This window comes from Hippopotamus amphibius, chromosome 8 (assembly GCF_030028045.1).
Source record: "Hippopotamus amphibius kiboko isolate mHipAmp2 chromosome 8, mHipAmp2.hap2, whole genome shotgun sequence".
Lineage (NCBI taxonomy): Eukaryota > Metazoa > Chordata > Mammalia > Artiodactyla > Hippopotamidae > Hippopotamus > Hippopotamus amphibius.
The window spans coordinates 9,545,855-9,567,495 of record NC_080193.1 but is presented as its reverse complement, the minus strand read 5'-3'; the positions used below and the strand labels follow the sequence as shown (position 1 = coordinate 9,567,495).

Genomic DNA, 21,641 nt, shown 5'->3' with positions numbered 1-21,641 from the left:
AGGTACTCAATAAATATTCACTGGATTAAGGAGCGAACGAGGGAGTAGTCACAGGAAGAAGGTGGCTGTCTATATTTTGGGCAGAATGACTCTTGAGGCATTTACATCCTACACAGCATTTGGCATTGTCTTCATTTTGAAGGCACTCAAGCACTGAGTTGCAGGTATTCTTGTCATTACCCTTTCTGCAAGAGTTCCTGGGATGAGTTCCTGCTTTAAAAAAAAAAAGTGCCCAGAAGTTTTCACTCCCCTGAAGAACTGGTATCCTCTCATGCAAGTACTCATTCGGTCATTTGTTGGGTCAGTATTTCCCAAGTACCCACTAGGAGTCAGGCACTGTACTAGGCCCTGGGCTATAAAACTGAAAAAAAAACACAGCCTTTACAGGATAGCTTTGGAGAGACTCAGAGTCTAGTAAGAACTAGATGGCTGGTCAGATTTCCCTTTTCATCCTGGCTGCCAGGAAGCTCAGGTGCTTTTGATCTTCCCTTCTTCAACTGCAAACCTCCTTGGGAAGCAGGTGAGTATAAGTTATGAAAGAACAGACAATTCCTCCACCACCTCTGGGCTTCAGCCACTAATTCTACTGAGAAAATCCAATTACACACTGGACAGGAGTTTCAGATTGGTAAAACTGGAGGCTCTCTGTCCCTTTGGAAACTCAGAACACCCCTGCAATCCCTAGCCAGTGGTTCAAAGCCTCAAAACTGGGAGTGAGAACAAGAAAAGTCTAAGCTGGGTTGGGGGCGGCACACCTACCTGCTCTCTTTGTCCACGTACATTTCTATGCACAGTGGGTTGATGCTGGTGTCCATGACTGCCCAGGAGCCTCCCCGGACCTCCGCGAAGGGCGGGATGTAGATCAGGATGGGTTGTTTGTACTTCCGGAGGCTGTCCACGATGTAGGCTCCAAACTTTAGCACCTGGTCGTACATGTCTGAAAAGCAAGGCAGCCACCTAGTAAGGTGACTTCAGGCCCAGCCTTTGCTCTCCTGGGGGTTCTGGGAGAGCACAGTCAGCTAGGAGGCTGCATAGCGCCATGGGAAGACTCTCACTGGGCCAGGAGGCAGGAGCCGGGTCAGGCACAGATCGCTCCCTAAGTGCCCAGGTGACCCTGGACAGGTCCCCCTCCCTGCCTGGGCCTCGGTAGCCCCACCTGGAAAAGGTGTAGGGTGATTTCTAAGATTTCTTCCAGCTCTGACTCTGAGATGCCCGCGGCCTGTCCCACTATTCTTGGAACAGAACCCTTCCCAACAATAACACCAGCCCTTTCCTCCTGCCCACAGGCAGATGGTCCTTATTTTCTACCAAGACGCATCCATCCAGTACTGGGCACCCTATATGGTAACCACAGCCCAGTAACAGAATCCACTGCAATCACACTGAGAGTAGACACCATGTGCCAGTGATGGGCTCAGCGAGTCCTCACCTTGGCCCTCGGGTTGATCCTACTCTTACCCCCCTCACAGAGGAGGAAACTGTGGCTCAGAGCCCACCCAGCAAGGGTTCAGAGCAGGTCTGCCCGGCCCCTGTCCGGCTCTTTCCTCAACACCCCACTGATAGTCACTATATCTTGAAATGAGCTCGGTGGCTTGAAAAACACTTTCGCGACTGTCAGGTCCCTGAGGCTCACAGCAGCCCCCTGGGGAGGGCAGCCACCTTCTCCCCCTCTTACCAAGTGGGGAGGTGACCGCCCAGATCACTAGACAGCTTCCCGGGACCGCCCCTGCCTCCCCTGACACTCAAGGTGTGACCGTGCCCTCCAGCAAGTCACACCGGGAGCCCTCAGTTCCTCATCCGTAAAATGGGCGGCATTACCTGAACGGCACCTGTCCTCAGGGTTGGGGGGCACTCAGCTAAGATGACGATGGGGCCCTGAGGGGGCTGTCCTGGGTGCTGACCCCGAGGCTTCAGGGTACCCACGGGAAGGCCACTTTACCTTTCATGCCCCCTGAGAACCCCCTCCAGTTGGCAAAGATCATCAGGGGCAGCTTCTCCCGGCTGAAGTCCTGGATGGCCTGGGCTGTCTTGTAGGCCGAGTCCGGGAACCACACCTGGCCCGCCTGCTGGATTATCTGAAACACAGGGTGGCCTGGGTCGGACCCATCCGTGCAACGGCGGCCCAGGGACACAGGACAGCCACCCGCACTGCACTGCACTGCGCCCTGGAGGACAGGCACTCTGATCCGAGTTGGCGCCAAGACCGGAGCCAGGGCTCACGGGGAAGGCCCAAAGCTCATCTGCAGCCCTCAGACGTGTGACCCTCATGCTGCAGCCCAGGGAGGTTCCCGCTGCCCGTTGATAGGCGCCAAGCTGGTAGAGGCCGCTCTGAGTGGGGTCCTAGGACCCGTCCTCTGACTTCTGAACTCCTCCCAGTATGCACTGTGCCCCACCCTAGAAATAGCAGCAGCGAAGGGGGCCGGAGGCGGGAGGGATTCTTGGGACACGTCATCCTCCGAGGAAGACAGTGCAGGGCACTACGCAGCCTGCAGAGGGCGTGCTGGAGCCCCCCCAGGGCCACGGACTCATCTGAGTCTCGGAGCTGGGAAGACAGGTGTGTGACCACTCAGGACCCAGCTAAGCCAGCCAAAATAGCAGCCCCAGCAAAACTACATGTGATATCACCTCACACCTGTCAGAACGGCTATCATCGAAAAGTCTACAATAACAAATGCCAGCGAGGATGTGGAGAAAAAGGAACCCTTGTACGCAGCTGGTAGGAATGTTAATTGGTGCAGCTACTATGGAAAACAGTATAGAGGATTCTCAAAAAAATAAAAATAGAACTACCATACGACCCAGCAATTCTACTCCTGGGTATATATCTGAAAAAAAAAAAAAAAACCCACTAATTTGAAAAGATACAGGCACCCCAATGTTCACAGCAGCACTATTTACAACAGCCAAGACATAGAAGGAACCCAAGTGCCCATCGACAGATGAATGGATAAAGAAGACGTGGTATATATATATACCAAGGAACATTACTCAACCATTAAAAAGAATGAAATTCTGACATTTGCAGCTATGTGGATGGACCTAGAGAATATTATACTTAGTGAAATAAGTCAGAGAGAGAAAGACAAACACAGTATGATATCATATGCAGAATCTAAAAAATAACACAGGTGAACTTATACGCAAAACAGAAACAGACTCACAGATAAAAAACAAACTAGTGGTTACCAAAGGTGAAAGGGAAGGCAGGAGAGGCAAATTTGGGGTATGGGATTAAGAGGTACAAACTATGTAAAATAGAGAAGCAACAAGGATAGATTCTATAGCACTGGGAACTATAGCCATTATCCTGAAATAACTTTTAAGGGAGGATAATCTATAAAAATGCTGAATCACTATGCTGTACACCTGAAAGGAATATGTAAGTCAAGGACACATCAATTAAAAAAAAAAACCAGCAGGAAAATAGCAGCCCCAGCTCCCTGGCCCCTAACCTTGGCCTCAGAGTCCAGGTTGGCAGGGTCTGCGGGCACGGCCACCTCCACTGTCCGCGTCTCCGCAGCGATCACTCCGACGGGGATGCCCCCTAGCCTGCAAGGTGGAGCATAAGTGAGCTGGGGCCCCGGGCAGCACCCCAGGCAGATTCGGGGGCAGGTGGTCCAGCCAGTCTGGGCTGACATTCTACAGGTGACAGTCTACGGGCATACGGGCTGGGTCCTGGGTGGCCGGGATGCGGGCATACAGAGGAGAATCCTGATTTTAGTCTGGCAGGTTATTCTATTGGAAGGCAAAGCAGCAGCCTCCAAGCAGTGAAAAGCCTCACAAACTGGCAGGCTGGCAAGGTCCTTTGGGTGCTCTTGTTGGGGCAACATCTGCCGTGGTTGGGGGGAGGGTCAGGCCAGCACAGGGATGGAAGCAGCGCTGTCCACTAGAACGTTCCATGATGACCTGTTCTCCACCTGCCGGGCCAGCGCGGCAGCCGCGAGCTGCACGTGACCGTGGAGCGTATGCCATGTGGCTGGGACAGCTGAGGAACTGAATACGTGTCGTGCTCTTTCACTGTAACTCATCTGAATTTGAACTGTCACACGCGGCCAGCAGCTACCACGGTGGACAGCGTGGGTCCAGACACCGCGTTATATCTGGAAGAGGCCTGAGGGATGCTGAGCCTGAAGGGGTTTCAGTGATGGGGAGGCCACGGCCAGTATCCATCACCGGCTGCCCCCGGCCACGTGCGCCCCTTAATGACTCTCATTTACACTCCCAACAGCTGTACGAGGCAGGGCTGGGGAGAGCCGTCTTCAAATAAAGAGCTTCCTTGTGGAAGAAGGAGTCGATTTCATCTCAGGTTTTAAAAACATATTTAATGCGGGGGACTCGAGGGAGGGTGGGGGGGGGGGAGTTGAGGGAGGGAGGGAATATGGGGATATGTGTATAAAAACAGATGATTGAACTTGGTGTACCCCCAAAAAAATAATAAATAAAAAAAAACATATTTAAAAAAAAACATATTAAAAAAAAAAACACCACTTAGGGAGAAGCAACTAAGGTCCAATACTAGGCTTAGTATTTTCATACTTATTGCAGGGAGGTAAATCATAACAGCAATCATGACAGTAATGGCAGCTGCCACCACTTGTGGAGCATTTATGATTTTCTTAAACGCTTTTTATTTATTTTCTTAAATTTTTTGGCTGCGCCATGCGGCATGCAGGATCTGAGTTCCCCAACCAGGGATCAAACCCATGCCACGTGCAATGGAAGCTCAGAGTCTTAACCACTGGACTGCCAGGGAAGTCCTTGTTTATGATATTTTAAGCGCCTAACATATGTTATCACTTCTAATCAAGACAACAATCCTTTGGGGGGGGGTGCGGTGTAGAATTATTAAGAATTATTATCCCCATTTTACAGATGAGGATGGAAAGGCCCAGAGAGGGTGAGTGACAGAGCTCAGGTCTGTCTCCAGAACCTGGACTTGTAGCAACTACACTGTGCTACAATCTGAGTGGTAAATTACGAGGATGCTGCTTTGGGCTCCACACAAGAAGGAACTTTTGGGCAGCTGGAAAGATCCAAACAGATGAGAGCTACACCGCTAAGGAGTGAGCGGCTCAGCTCTGAAAGCATTCAAGCATGTAAGCCTTCCGCCAGCTGTGGCCTACAACAGGGGTTCCTGCCCGTGGCCCTCCTGAAATGGAATTCACAGTTCTGACTGCCTGTGCGGTTTCCCGGAGAGTACCAGGGCCACCATCTGATTCCCAAAGGGGTCCATGACCCCCCTGTGTAGGGAGCCCTGCCCCGGGGGCAGACACAAGAGGCAACGGTCCTGGCCTCCAGCAAGAAGTTGGCTGAGATGCCTTCTAAAGCCACAGACAAGTCCAGACTCTATGAAGAAGTCCATCATCCACAAAACCATCCCCCCCACCCTCCACTGGTTTTTCTTTCAGAAAATCCTGGGCCCAGGAAGAAAGAATCCTTAGGGGCCACCTGGGAGGAAAGAATCCCTGGCTTGGTGCCCGGGAGTCGCAATGCCTGGGGCGGCCAGACGTGTGCTGCCTGCCCCGTCCTCAGGGTTACCTTGCTCGTCCCGTCACCACGGTCTGGGCCCAGGGCACCATGATTTCCTTGAAACTGCCCTGGTCGAAGAATCCACTCTGCCAGGATCCCTTCAGAGCTGTGGGCAGAAAGCAGAGGCCCAGGCCAGGGGCTGGGTTGATGGCGGCCCCCAGCATCCGCCTGGAGGGGCAGACTGCTGTGCCGTCTAAGGACAGCCGGACCTTGACAGCCCAAATACCCCTTCTCCCGGAAAACTACACAGATACCAGCCCTCCCCCTGTCCCCCAACACACAAAACCAGGGCTGCAAAAAATACACCAAGTCAGGAACTCAGTCCACACAGAACATCCAACTACATCAACTCCCGTCAATGCCAAGCACAAGGAGACCCTAACCACAATCTCTGTCCTTTCTTCCCCAGAGGCAAAGATTGCGGATGGACGCCTTCGGAAGGCAGGATTTCAAGAAGGGACCACCTGCCCCGAAAAACTTATCCCTGACCTGGTGGCTGCAGCTTCAAAACTATTTAACTGGGAAGAAAGGGTGCACTTTTAGAGACAGAGAGAAAGAATGAATGTGAAGATATCAACTGCAGCCACCCCTAGAGAGGACGTGGTGCCTGGAATCCACAGCACGATGTTAATGTCTGCAGTTTGGACACGAGGAGCCAGGGAGCATGAGAGATCTTAAGGTGCAGGAGTGGGAGGCTGGGCTCCTGGGAACTAAGCTGCCCAACCGCAGTGCTTGCCTGGGGGCTGGCCCGACTAGCTGGAGAAAACTGTCAGTAATACGTCAGGCATTTTTAAAATCAAGATAAAGCCAGTGCTTGCAGGCGAGAAAGCCCAAGGGACATGGTAGAGGGACAAGCAGGCCACAGGGCTACTTCTGCTGGCAGAGCCTGGCACGGCCTGGAGGCACCTCCCTGCCCCACGCAGCTGGATGGGGAGGTGGAGTTCTAAAGGGGGCAACGTGTGAAATTCTAGACTTGGGATTGTGGTAACCGGGTGGCTCAGCTTTCCTGTTGTGTCCTGGTTGCTTAGAATGTAATTGAATACCTCCAGGAGGCCAACCTATCCCTTTTAGACAGAGGCAGAGAGAGAGAGAGAGAGAGGGAGAGGGAGAGGGACGGAGGGAGAGAGAGGGAGAGAGAATGTGTACGCGCAAGCATGCAGGTGCCCACAGGTGTGTCTGAACATGTGCGCATATCTATACTTGTGTGTCTGCAACCATGGGTGTGGAAGAGGCTAAGTTGCTTGTCCTGGGTAAACTCATGGAGAGTTACTTTATTAAGATTTAGCCAAATAGATAAAGAAAGAAAGTAAGAGAGGGAGAGAGGGAAGCATTCTTCTCTTTGAAACCCTGATGTTTCAGCACCAGAGTTTCCACCTATGTAACCCCATTTGGGATAATTTGGGGAGGGAGGCTATGATCTCTGGTACCCTTCACCTCCATTCATCAGCTCTAGAAACCGGAGGCTGTTTCCGTGCCTTGTTGGTCAATAGCTCAGGAAAAGCGCAGAGAAAATCTCCACTCCGCCACCCCCTTTGCCTTCTATCTCAGGTGTATCCCTCTGTGCTATCTGACCAGGTAACAGCGCTTCTACCAACACGTTCCTTTATCCCAGAAGCAGAAAAGAAACCCCAAGAGCCAGGTCTCAGGCAAAGCCCTTCAGGACTTACTTGGGTGGGGCCTTCCTGCAAGCAACCACCGGGGGTCGTAGGGCCCGCGAGACGGTTGGAATTCAATCTCTCTGTCAGTGGGGTCAGTGGGTGTGATGATTGGGACTGGGCTGCGATTATCCTAGAAAAGGAAACCAGGTCTCCAACTCAGTCCTCCGTGCTGGTCAGTAACATGTGCGGTCTGCTCTTTGCCCTCCTCTCCTCGCCTGACTATGGTAACGCCTGGTTACATGGCAGAAGCCCAGCCCAAAGCAGCTCATCATCACAATTACGAGTAGCATTTGGTGAGGGCCTACCAGGCACTGGGCTCTACACATCATGCCACTTAACCAACATAATAACACCTTGGGGTAAATGCTATTGTTATTCCCATTTCACAGATCAGGAAACCGAGGCTCAGAAAGATTAAGAGATGGTCCTGAGGACTCATTACTACTGAGGAGGAAGCCAGGAATCAAATCCAGCCTGACTGCAAAACTTGAAGATTCTCTGTTGTCCAATGTTACCTCTTTTGATGAGAGGCAATGTCACCTCTTTCTAAAGGATTGACAGATAGCATCCTTTCAATGGCAAAGAAAAAAAAAAAAGCAAAGAAGAGCAAGTTACAGGGCTTGATATCAGAGAGGGAGGGAGGGAAAAGTAAAGAAAAATTAACCCCAGCCACATTTTCGGTGCTCCAGGCTCCCCACATCTCCACACCACCTGGCAAATGAACTTGATAACAGAGTCTTCCAGGCTCTAAGCTGCAGAGGAAGATACCGCACCTTTGGCATATAGGACAGCCACTCCAGGATGGTACAAACACCCTCGAAGTCATCCAGCACGGTGACATGGGAGACGCCATTGTAATGCATGATCTGCACGCCGCCCAGCTGGTTGTTGGAGGTGTAAACCTCTCTGCCCAGGACCTGCTTTGACACGGCATGGTTAGCAAGGCCCTGCCTGGCCTGGGGCCCTTCCACCTGTTCAGAAGTCATCTCCCGCGGGGGTCCTCGACCCTGGCTGCGTGTTCGTATCATCTGGGGCCTTTCGAAAGTCCTGACGCCCTGGCTGCACCCAGACCGATGACATCAGAATCTATGGTGTGTGTGTGTTTTTTTAACTTCCAGAACATTCCAACATGCAGCCCAATGATCCAGCTGACTACTCTGGTCATCTCCAAAGCAAAACCCTACCTCCTGTTTCTGAGGCAGCGGGTCTGCCGTGGGGCCTGAGAATTTGCGTTTTCATGGTGATCCCTGGTGATGCTGCTGCTTCAGGGGCCGGACTTTGAGACCCTCAGTGGGACTCTAGCAGATGTTAGGTTATGGAGGCTGTATAGCAGTGTGGGAAGCATTTTACTACAGTGAAAAAAGTCGAAACTGCACTCACTAGGAGTCTACCCATGTTAAGACATAAGGTGAGGAGAACACACCAAAATTATAGTAGAAGCAAAATTACTTTTTTGGGGGTGGGGGAGTGGGGTCTTTTTCCAATTTTCTGCAACATGTAATGCCATTTTAGTAATTTTTAAAATCTCAATAATATTTAAAAATTTAAATTACAGAAATACAGAGAGTTAGTTCCACCAGAAGAGCCTACTATATACATATATGTATATATACACACACATATATATATACTCTTTGGGTCATAAGAGGGCCATATAAGTGCAAAATGGAAAAACAGCTCTTACATCACCAGGGATGGAAACGGGTCTCACGTTGAGAAAAATCTCCCACCAGGGACACTGGGAGTGTGAGCATGACCCCTCCCCCGCCATCCCTACAAGTCCACCCCCCGCCCCTCCAAGGTCACCTTGTTGAGAGCCGCTGCCCCCGTCAGGATGATGTGGGAATTCTCCACCTGGATCACCCGTTGGCCCAGCCTCACCAGGTAGGCCCCGATCCCAACGGCTCGGCAGGTCACCTGCGGAGACAGGATGCCTCCTGCATTCCTGAGGGCCACGTGCCCCGCCCCCCCACAGCGGGGACAGCCCAGGAACCCCCTGGGCACCCACGGAAGCTAAGCTTGCCCACTGGCCACCCGACTGGGGGCCAAACAGTGCGGCACGAGCCTGTCCTGCAGGGTGCCCGACCTCAGCCTCCTTATCCAGAAAGAAAGGGGTTAGCGAAGAAGTGTCGTAAAGGCAGACAGCAGACGTGGAATGTTCTGGTGCTTGCTTCAAGAGGCACGTCTGTGACTCTTCTGAGCTCAGTCACTCTCGAGCCATTGCAGCCGTTCACACAACCAAAGGACGCCTAGGAGGGCGTGTGAAACTGCAAAAAATCTGAGCGAGGTCTGTGCTAGCAGTATCGTGGCAACGTCATGTTCCAGTTTTGATCACATCCGATGGTTACATACGATACCATCAGGGGGAAGCTGGGTGAGGGGTAGAGGACCTGCCTGTGCTATCTTGTAACTTCTGGTGTGTCCAGAACTACTTCAAAATAAAAAGATATACAGGCAGATCTTGTTTCATTGCACTTCATGGATATTGTTTCTTTTTTTTTTTTTAACAAATGGAAGGTTTCTGGCAATCCTGTGTGTCTGATGATGGTTAGCATTTTTTAACAATAAAGGGTTTTTTAATGAAGGTACGTACATTTTCAAAAAATATTAACGCTACTGCACGCTTAGACTACAGTATAATGTAAACATAACTTTTACGTGGACTGAGAAACCAAAAAATTCGTATGACTTGTTTACTGCGATATCCACTTTACTGCAACGTTTGCTTTATTGTAGAGGTCTGGAACCAAACCTGCAACATCTCTGAGGTGTGCCTGTCTATATATATATATATATATAAAAATAAAAGATACATATATTTCTATATTTTTGGAACATATAAAAATATACATATCTTTTATATCCTTCAAAATAAAGACATATCTGGGGATAAGTAAATACATGCATAAATCTTTTCATTATGAAATATACATGAAACATATATAAATGACATAAGTAGAAAACAAGCCTAAGGAAGACACTCATGGCCAGCATCTTCTACCTTGGGAACTGAAGATTCAACACTGACGGTAGAAATTAGGCCTTGAGTGACAGTTTACCATTGAAGAGTACTATTACGACGACTCTACCAGAAACAGAAAATATTTTTGAAAAGGTCAGACTGGGGAGTGGGAAGATGGTCACTTAGGACCCGTTAAAACCAGACAGAAATTCTTCTAAATACTTGGTATCTTTTAAAGATAAGGTGACTGGACCCTGATTCAAACCAACCAACTATAACAAGATATTTCTGAGATAACTTCAAAACCCAAACTGGGTTCTGAGGATATGAAAGAATTGCCATTGATATTGTTGGGTGTAACAGTATTGAGGTTATGTTTTTAAAAAAACAAGAAGGGGGACTTCCTAGGTGGCGCAGTGGTTGAGAATCCGCCTGCCAGTGCAGGGGACACGGGTTCGATCCCAGCTCCAGGAAGATCCCACATGCCACAGAGCAACTAAGCCCGTGCACCACAGAAAAAAACCCAAAAAAACACAAGAAGGGGAGCATTTATCTAGTAAAGAGCCACACTGGGGTACTTACAGATGGAAATATATAAGTGGGGGTTGCTTTAAAATAGTCCAGAACAGGGGGCAGAGGGACTGGGGACACAGGAATGGTTACACGCTGGTAATTGCTGAAGCTGGTGACGAGCACACAGGGCCCATTATCAATTCTCTTTAGACCATTTGAAAGCTTCCATAATAAAAAGTTAAGATGGAAAAGGAAATAGGAGGGGACTCACCAGGCTGATGGTGATGATCTCGTCATAATCCAGGGAGGTCTCCCCAGCAATCATGCCAGAGCCCCTCAGATTCTCTATGCCCAGGCCTTCCTCCTTCCCAATGATGTCCGTGATGACATACCTTCAAGAACCAAGCACGAGTTAGAGACTGAGCTCCAGCCCAGAAAAATCCAAGGCTGATGCGTTTCCCAAGGACCCGAGGAAGGAAGGCTGAGCAAGGTGAGGGGCTGGAAAGTGATAAAGCCGCCAGAGGTGAGATGAAGGGAGGGCTCTGGGACCATCATGATTGGCCCTAACGTTTCTAGGAGGGCCGGTACAGCATCAGTAACTACCACCCCTCCAACCGAAGATAAAGTTAGCCTGTTCAGAGGCTGTCCTGATGAAATGTCACCCCCACCCTGCATTCCTCCGGAAGCAATCTAGAAGAGCCTGTGGTCTACAGAGACATGAGGGAATACAAGGAGAAGCCACTTGGTTCATAAGCAGACAATCAAGATTCCACAGCCACGTAAGTACACAGCACAGCCTAACGCATTCGGGATTCACAAGGCATTTCAGTGCATTCGATGTTCTGAGAAGGCCTGCAGCAAAGATGCTTGCTGGACCTCATTTAACCCAATGTTTCCCAAACTTACTTGACTACTCCCTCCCATCCCTCCAAATTACCAACGAACATTCCAGGAAAACTCAGCCTGGGAAATTCTGATTTAAGTCAGAATCTGATTTAAAAAACCCCCACAACCTCCCCTGGAAAAGACAGCCTGTATTGCCCTTGACGTTCTCATGGAGCAGACCCTTGGCCACATCTTCCCAGCTCACCAAATCACCGCTGACTCAGTTTGGCTAATTTGGTCATAAAATGTGAGCCTGCAGCTCGGGGGACACTTGTAGGAATCCGATCTAATTCTCGCTGCGTGATGTGTTATTTTTGCGAAGGACGTGCCTCATTTGGGGATGACAAGGATGGGTTCAAGCTAAAGGATGCCCCAGGTGTCTGAGCTATCAGTGCCCACCATGGAAGCTTGGGGGTCCCACTGTACGACCACCACCGCCTGCCTGATATACTGTCACAAGCCCAGAGGCAAAGAGACAGATGCCCCGTGAGTAGCTGAAATTCACCACAGGCAAAATGAGGGAGCTGCCTGGTAAGTTATTTACCTGGATTCTCCTTCTTCCTCGATGTGTTTACAATGGACGGAGTTCAGGGAGCTGACTGTGGTGTAGTCTTGGGGAGTCAGGTACAGGTATTTAATTCCCTTAAAAATATATACTTCAGTGAGGCTGTGAGTCCAGCTCCGTGCACTCGACAGCCACTGTTTTGTTTTAATGTCAACACTGTGTCGGGGGAGGGGATGTTAATAACACCATGTTAATAACACAGTCTCCTGTCTGATGTTAACACCCTATTAATAAAAGCAATCAACTGAAGGTCTGCTCTGCACTTTCCATTCATCCTTATAACACAACCTCACTTTTTTCCTGGTCTCTCTGATTTAATGTTTTTAAATCATCTTTTCATTCTCTCTCCCCTATAGAGCCTTTTTTTCCCCTTGTTAGGAAGCCCTCAATAAAATTTTATTACAGATACATTGTTTATATAATGTGTGTGTATGTATACATATATGTGTGTGTGCATGTGTGTGTGTGTGTGTGTGTGTGTGTGTGTATTCTTTTAACATGAAAAGAATAATTTTTGCTGCCTTTGGGAGAGCAATACCACCACCTTGAGAACACAAATTCTGATTGCAAAGAATGACTCTGTCTCCTGCATTTTCACATCACAAGATGTGTGCTTTTCTCTATTCATTTTGCCTTTTACAGTAGCTGGTGTCTCTCGGTCTCCTGGATGGTTTTTAAGAACTTCCAGAGGCCAGGGATTACGTATCACTCACCTTTGCCCCCTTGGTGTGCACTGTGTTCAGGAGATGTTCAGTATGTCTTAACTCTGTGTTTATATAAAAAATAACTTTTTCACTATTGTCTCCCTAAGGATCCTTTTTAGACACTTTTTCCTAATCGTCACCCCCTCCCATGAAATTTTAATGCCTGTTTATGTACTTTATGGATATCTATGCTTCCTACACAAAGAGCAAGGAGATTTTTTCCACCCCCTTGCATGTGCCGTCACCGCCACAGAAAATACAACACGAGCTTAGTGGAATCACACTGTCACCCCGGCTTCATGATGTACCTTGTGGGGGTCTTCCCGGTCCACCCAAGCCACCTGGAACATGTGTTTGATCTCCTCTGCAAGGCCTATACAGGCCCCACTGTTGGCAGCGAGGTAGATTTTGGGGATGCCCTCTGCCCGGGCCATCTCCGATGCCCGCAGGTACAGAAGGTCTTCTCCGAGGCCAAAGGATCCCATGTGGAAGGTGATGTCATTGCCGACAAGGATAATGTCGCGCCCTTCTGGGTACTCGAGAGTCTTAAACCTCATTTTGAAGGCCACCATGCCCACCTGGCGAGGAGACAAATGCACAAGAAAACGGGTTTGTTTCTTCAGGGGGAAATTTTTTAAAAGGGTGATTCCAGCCAGGGGCTGGGCTGGGTGTGATTTTTCTTTTTCTTTTTTTAATTGAAGTATAGTTGATTTACAATATTGTGTTAATTTCTTCTGTACAGCAAAGCGACTCAGTTCTTTACCTCGTTTCCTCCAGGAAGTCGGTTCATCTCCACCAGCTGGCCTTGCAGGTCCAGCACTAGTTCGGTGTATGTCAGGATGTCTTTGGGGTACTTGTCTGGGGAGCCCCACATTTTAAAAAGAGCCTACAGAGAGGAGAGGAAAGAGAAAAACCTGAAGTCATCTGGAAGGAGGTACATCTTCTAATGCTTTCTCTATTTTTCAATCATGAACTATTTAAAGCATACAGAAAAAACACATATAAAAATAAATACCTAAACACCTCTCTCGTGGCTTTGCCAAATCATGATTTTTCCATAGTAGCTTAAGATTTTTTTTTAAAGAAATAAGAAAAACGAAGTTGAAGCCCCTGGTGTACCCCTCCCCATCCCATTCCCATCCATCCTCTCCCTTGCTCCCCTCAGGTAACCACTATCCTGAATGACTGTCCATCAGTCCTCTGTGTGTTTTTGCATTTTTATTTCATATGTGCACACATTTGAAACATATAGCATTATTTTGCATGACTTACACTTTAAATAAATGGTATTGCACTGGACACGTCTTTCTACAACTTATTTTTCCTACTCTCCAATATATTTGAGAGATTTCTCCATATTGATAAACTTAGCTCTGGTTTATTCACTTTCCCTGCTGCTCAGTTTTCCATGGCATAAATATATCGCAATTTATTTATTCATAACCCTTGTTAGGAACATTTAGGTTTCCAATTCTACAGTATTGCCAATAATGCTGTAATGAACATTCCTATAGTCTTTTTTTTTTTTTTTAAATAAACAGAGATGAGTGTTTCAATGGGTGTATACCCAGGAGTGGAATTGCTGGGTCCTTCACAGGCTATGTGAAAATTCAGCTTTACTGGATACTATCAAATGCCTTACACTTCCAGTATGAATGAGTACAAGCTCCTTTGCTCCATATACTTGTCCACACTTGGTTCCATCAAATATTTTAATGTTTACCCATCTGCTGGGTGTGAAATTGTACTGTGATTTTTCTTTTTTGTACTGTGACATTTATCTGTACTTCACTGATTATCAGTGAGGTGGGCACCTTAGAATATTGATTGATCTTGTAAGTTTCTTTTTTTGTCAATTTCCTATTTATAACTCTTGCCCATGCTTTTGTAGTTTTGCTTGTTTTTTCTTTTTTTCCAATTGATTTATAAACGCTGTGTAGATAACATTGCTCTAATCCCTTGCTGGAAACAGATATTTAAACATATTCTCTCCATTTGGGGTTTGTCTTTTCTCTTTTACATAAATAACTTTTAAATTTTAATGTAGTCAAATTTATGGGGTTTTCCTATGCTTATGCTTTTAACTCACGCCACGTGGTTTTTATCCTCTTGAAACTTATTTTTGTATACCATATGTGGTAGAAATCAAAATTTCTTTCCCAATTAGATATGAAATTTCTTTGTACCTTTTAGTGACATTTATTCCCTTGATTCAGAATCCCTCTGTGTTCTATCCAGGTTCTGTTTATGAGTGGCTCTGATTCTAGATTCTGTTCTGTTCCATTGGTCATTTGCTTAGCTCCATGACAATAATATTACACACTGTAGTAAGTAGTGCTGCTTGAAAATAATGACTCATTTTAAAGGATGGCTAAGACAAGCCCTCCTGATCTTGTGCTTTATCAAAGGTGTTTTTGGTATTCATGAACTTTTGCTTTCCCTATGAATTTTTAAGTTGCACCAAAACTCCAGAATTATACTGAATGTATTAATTGGGGGGGAGCTATTATCTTTACAATACTGAATCTTCCCATCGTTCATAAGCATGATATATCTCTGTTTATTTAGGCTTAAAGTATTTCCATAAAGTTTCAAAATTTCCTCCACAAAGGTCTTGTATGTTTTTTGTTTGATTTATTCCTAGGTAAACTTAGAGCTGATTTAATATTGTAAATGGCATTTTTTTCCAATTAGATTTTACAATTATTGCTGGTCTATGAGAGTACAATGAGTTTTTGTATATTGCTCTTGTATCTAACAGTCTTGCTATATTATCTAATTGGTTCTATAAATTCTCTCAGATTTCCTGTATAGGCATTTTATCATCTACAGAACACACCACTTTGCTTCCTTCTTTCTAGTCTTTATACCTTTTATTTCTTTTTCTTATCTTATTGCACTGGCCAAGAACTCTAGTAAAAAAAGTTGAATAGAAGGGGTGATAATGGATATTTCTACCTGTACCTGTCTTTGAAGCGAATGCTTCTAACATTTCACCATTAGGTGCTATTGATTTTAGCTTGATATCTTTTATCAAAATAAGCAAATTCCCATCTAGTCCTAGTTTACTAAAAGCTTTTATGATAAATAGATACTATCTTTCCAAATACACTTTTTGCACCTATTGAGAAATTCAAGTTTTTTCTTCATATATTAATATGGTAAACTATATAAATAGACTTCCTAATATCATACAAGCTTCAATAAGATAAATACTAGAGTCTAAATTTTAAAAAAAAAACATTACTGGGTTTCATTTACTAATATTTTCTTTATGATTTATTATGATTTTTGTGTCTGTGTTCATAAATGAGAGAATAAATTTCCCTCCTCCTCATGTTATCTTGGATTAATATTAAAGTAATAATAACCTGATAAAATGAAGCATTAAGAAGCATCCTCTTTTCTTCTATTCTCTAAACAATTTGTATACAAAGGGAATTATTTGTCCCTTGAAGGTTTGATAACAATTGTTGTAAAACTGGGCTCCATTTTAGTAGATGGATGTTATTGAACTATTAATTCAATCTCTTTAATGCTTATAATCTATTTATATTTTCTATTTCTTCTTGAGTCAGTTTTGATAAGATATAGTTTTCTTGGAAATTTTCCTTTTCATCTGTTTTCAAATTTATGGTTTGTGGGGTGGGATGAACTGGGAGGCTGGGATTGACATAAATACACTAATATGTGTAAAATAGATAACTAGTAAGGACCTGCTGTATAGCACAGGGAACTCTATTTTACTTCGCTGCACAGTAGAAACTAACACAACATTGTAAAACAGCTCTACCCCAATTTAAAAAAAGAAAAACAAACACAAAAAACAAAAACAAATTTATGGGTTGCCCACAGTACTCTTGTTTCTTTATCCAAAAGAAAGTGGATGGATTTATTCCTGATGTGTCTGTTTCTTATTCTTATGGCCTGGGACATACATCTGAGGCAAAAGGATACAGACAATGACATCCTTAATTATAAGAATTCCCATTTATTAAGCATCTACTGAATAGTTTGTATATATTTCTTTCCATAACCTTGGGAAATAGGTACTATTATTATCCTCATTTTACAGAGGCGGAAAGTGAGGCCCAGAGAGGTGAAGGAACTTGCCTAGGGGCACACAGGAAGCAAAGGACAGATCTGGGATTCAGGCCCAGGCCTTACGGATGCTTTCCTGCCTACAGCAGAAGTCCACAACCTCACTTTCATGAATGTCATTCACAAGGCAATGGAGAAGACACACACAGGCACCCACATCCCCAGTGCCAGTGTGTTCAGTCTCCTTGAAAGGCCCTTCAATTTAAAAAAAAAAATAACAGAAAACATACTTAAAGGAAATTTGCTAAAATATTGTTACAGTCCTCAATGGTAGACAAATGATTACCTATGAGTGAAATTTTATCTGCTTATTCTTATTTTTCTGTATCCAGTGTGTAGTCAATAATCATAAAAACATTAAACAATTTTTTTTAAGTAGACCAAAAAGTCCTCAATGGCAGTGACCCCATCCTCTTCCTCATGGTCTATCTATCCTTAGAATGTTGCCTGGCATGTAGCAGGCACTTAATATAAGCATTAAAAAGACCAGAAGGAAACAGTAAGTCATTTGTCTTTAGTACATGGAACTAGGAGTCATTTTTTATTTCTTTCCACTCTCCTTTATTTTCCAAAGTTTCTATGTTATATTCTTTTTTATCACTGAGATGAAATTAGGTTTGTTTTAGAAAAATATACTACAAAGTCATCCCCAATATTAGCTTCTTTTCTTTCATGAAGACCATGTTCTTTAGAGTGGGGTCTTCAGAACAGTAACTAAGGGGAGCCCCCTGGTGGTCCAGTGGTTGAGACTCTGAGCTTTCACTGCCGTGGGCCTGGGTTCCATCCCTGGGTGAGGAACTAAGATCCCACAAGCCTCACAGTGTGGCCAAAAAAAAAAAACCCAAAAGACGAAGAGTAACTAAGTATGGCAGGTGTGGATGCTGATGGAGCCTCTACGGGGCCCCTGCACGGTGCTGAGTCTCAGCCTCAGGACTTGCCTGCCTGAACATTTCCGGGAAGTCATACACATAGGTGGTACCCAGAGACTGGGCCTGGAATCGCTTGGCCTGAAGCAGATCCTTGGTGACGTAGGGAGTGTTGATCAGCATTCCGTGCTGTGGCCCTTGTTTGTTGCCAAAGGAGTGAAACATGATCTGGACCAGAAAGAAAGAAAAACAGAGAGTGAGGGAGGCAATTCTCAGAGAACCATGCTCACGCCCAATTGACTTCTTCCTGGTTCTTTTTTTTTTTTTTTTTTTTTGGCACACGGGCTTAGTTGCTCCGTGGCATGTGGGATCTTCCTGGAGCTGGGATCGAACCCGTGACCTCTGCATTGGCAGGCAGATTCTTAACCACTGCGCCACCTAGGAAGCCCTTCTTCCTGGTTCTTAATGAACATGCAATGCGGGAACACTACTCAGCCATAAAAAAGGATGAAATGATGCCATTTGCAGCAACATGGATGGACCAAGAGATTATCATACTGAGTGAGGTAAGTCAGATAGAGAAAAACAAACACCATATGATATCACTTATATGCGGAATCTAACATACGTCACAAAGGAACTTTGAGGAAACAGAAACCAAGAAGAAACATGTACCATAATGTTCATTGCAGCACTATTTACAACGGCCAGGACATGGAAGCAACCTAAATGCCCATTAACAGATGAATGGATAAAGAAGATGTGGCACATATATACAACGAAATAGTACTCAGCCATAAAAAGGAATGAAATGGAGCTGTATGCAATGAGGTGATAGACCTAGAGTCTGTCATACAGAGTGAAGTAAGCCAGAAAGAGAAAAACAAATACTGTATGCTAACTCATATATACAGAATCTAAAAAAAAAAGAAAAAAATGGTACTGATGAGCCCAGTGACAGGGCAAGAATAAGGATGCAGATGCAGAGAATGGACTGGAGGACATGGGGTTTGGGGGGGCAGGGGGTGAAGGGGAAGCTGGGACGAAGTGAGAGGGTAGCATAGACATAAATACACTACCAACTGTAAAATAGATAGCTAGTGGGAAGTTGCTGTATAACAAAGGGAGATCAATTCGATGATGGGTGATGCCTTAGAGGGTCAGGACAGGGAGGGTGAGAGGGAGCTGTGGGAGGGAGGGGATATGGGGATATATGTATAAATAAAGCTGATTCACTTTGGTGTACCTCAAAAGCTCGTACAAGAGTGTAAAGCAATTATATTCCAATAAAGAGCTTAAAGAAAAAAAGAGAAAGAAACAGACCCACAGGCATAGAGAACAGACTTATGGTTGCCAAGGGGAAGGGTGGGTGGGAGAGGGATGGACTGGGAATTTGGGGTTAGTAGATGAAAGCTATTATACATAGAATGCATAAACAACAAGGTCCTAGTGTACAGCACAGGGAACTAGATTCAATATTCTGCGATAAACCACAATGGAAAAGAATATTAAAAAAAAAGAATGTATCTATGTATGTAACAGAATCACTCTTCTGTACAGCAGAAATTAACACAACACTGTAAATCAACTATATTTCAATAAAAAATGCAAAGAGGGGAGGCAGAGCATGTATCACACAACAAAGTGAGTGTCTGGGAGAGTAATCTCAGAATTCTCCGCCCCTGTGGGGAACAGATGTGGGGGCACAGCTCCACAACTGTAACTACCATACCACTAGTGCACACACACACGCACACCCCGCCCCCAAACAAAGCAGAGTGCGTGTCAACACCGGTGAAATCCAAATAAGGTCTGCAGTTGAGTTAACAGACTGGACAAGTGTCAACCTCCTGTCTTGACAAGGTCTCTGGTTAAAAAAATGTCATCACTGGGGAAAGCTGGGTGAAGCACACACGAGAACTCTCTGAACTACGTTTTCTCCTCTGTGCTCGTTTTGCAACTTCTTGAGAGTCTTTAAATATGTCAGAAGAAAACGATGATACATATATATGTAATCTACTACACGTATATACAGTAGTCAACAGGATACCTGATTCTCTTTACAAAAGGCTACTCCAAAACACAGTTGGGGAAAATACCACTTCCCTAACTGAACTAACCTGGGAACTGTATTATAACCAACCACAGTACCCTCAGACACATCTTCTCCCAACCATGGTTCTAGAATAGATTAAACTTTGGATTCATTCTCCTTCCCAGGGGAATGAACACCCGGGATTCAGAAGCTACCACGTGTATCGTAAAACTCAGGGGAGCTGCCCCAATCCAACACAGCAAAGCTTCCAAGTGCCATTTTAACCTACATCTCGCTCTCCGGGCAGCCTGCCCCCACCTTGACTTGACTCCTGTGACCCAGCCCGGCCTTACGTTTCCAGATCTGGGGTCGGTCACTTCCTTGTAGAGGCTGATGTCCAGGTAGTAGCCTGACTCATTGGTGATGAACAGGCGGATGGGAATGGCGCTGTCGGTGGTGGTCTGGCGGATGTTGATCTTGACCTCGGCCTGCAGCACACGGAGTTTCCACAACCGGCTGCCGTAGCGTATCACCATGGCCTGCACTGACTCCTCGATCTGCCGCAGATCACAGTGATTCAGTTTCAGAACCCATTCTGCACAGACTCATACCAGTTCCAGCTCTGATTATAACAGAATGGTGAGATATGCTGAACGCGAAATGCACTGCATGTATACAGGAGAACAATACGTAGCATGTACCCACTCGCAGCTGATAATAATCAAAGGCATCGTCCTAAGCATTTAAGCTCATTGTCTCACTCTGGCCCCATCATTACTCAGAGAGGGGGGCATTTTTGTCCCCCGTTGACAGATGACGAAACTGAGGCTGCTAAGAGCTGGCGCTCCTATGTAACACTGCCCTTCTCTCCATCATGCATCCCAAGTCTAGGCATTTTCTCTCCTGGGAACCATGTGAACTGGCAGAGCCGGGGGACCAGCCTGGGCCTCTGCACCCCACACTTGCCAAGCTGATGGACCAGAACTTCTTTCATCCCAGAATCACCACCGCAAACTCCACCTGCTCGTGAAGAACCAGGCGATGGAGAACGGACCTCAGGCTGGGCCACAGACATCAGGTTCTCACCTCCCTTCCCCCACCTGCATGCAGCCCCCCACAGAGCCCGGAACCAGGGAGAGGACAAAATTTTGTTTTGCAAAAGACATCTTGGGCATCTGTGTTTTCCGAAAAGTGAAGTGTGCCCGTGGCGGGGGGGGGGGGGGGGACACATCCTTAGGGACAGTCCTAAGGGTGGTGGCTGAAATACGGCTCCAGAATTAATCGATGGAAGGTTTGTTCTCCACCTGCAGCAAGTGAGGCTCAGACACGCACATATGCATCCTGGAACTCGGGTCTCAAGCACCAGGAGACAACACCCCGAAGCAGGAAGGTCCCCGTGAAGGTGAACCCAGAGCCTGGTGAGAGCCCCAGCCCCAGAGGGGAGACCTTGGAGGGGTCCATGATGACGGTGGGCACGAAGTTGAGGAAGATGTGGTTGCAGTCGGTGCGCACGCTGGTGTTGTTGAACGCCACCTCCAGCTCGTCCATGGCCTCCAGAAGCAGCCGCTCGCCCTCGTTCTGCAGGTACTCGAAGGAGGCTTCCTGTCAAAGGGCGGAGGGGCAGCCGCTAAGGCCAGGCGCACAGAGCCCAGAGAGCAAGGGGAGAGGAGAACATCTCCCTCCTCCAAAAGGTGTGCCAGGTAAGACAGCAGAGCCCTGCCTGCACAGGTAAAGGGATGGCCAAGGCTGTCGCGTGTATTCAGCACCTCTTTTATTTTCTGTATTCTGACGCTTTGACAGCTGGGCCTTGCTAACCCTGGAGG

General features: G+C 46.4%; 1 protein-coding gene across 1 annotated transcript in view; it reads right to left on the bottom strand.

Moving 5' to 3' along the window:
• Nucleotides 1-21,641, bottom strand: part of ACACB (acetyl-CoA carboxylase beta) — a 113,566-nt gene that overhangs the window by 7,896 nt on the left and 84,029 nt on the right. Inside the window, 14 exon segments of the mRNA XM_057745912.1 lie at nt 760-937; nt 1,940-2,075; nt 3,453-3,549; nt 5,539-5,635; nt 7,197-7,317; nt 7,961-8,104; nt 8,994-9,104; nt 10,934-11,054; nt 12,092-12,189; nt 13,125-13,394; nt 13,580-13,702; nt 17,856-18,011; nt 20,172-20,375; nt 21,265-21,420. Coding sequence (XP_057601895.1) covers nt 760-937; nt 1,940-2,075; nt 3,453-3,549; nt 5,539-5,635; nt 7,197-7,317; nt 7,961-8,104; nt 8,994-9,104; nt 10,934-11,054; nt 12,092-12,189; nt 13,125-13,394; nt 13,580-13,702; nt 17,856-18,011; nt 20,172-20,375; nt 21,265-21,420 — 2,012 coding nt within the window.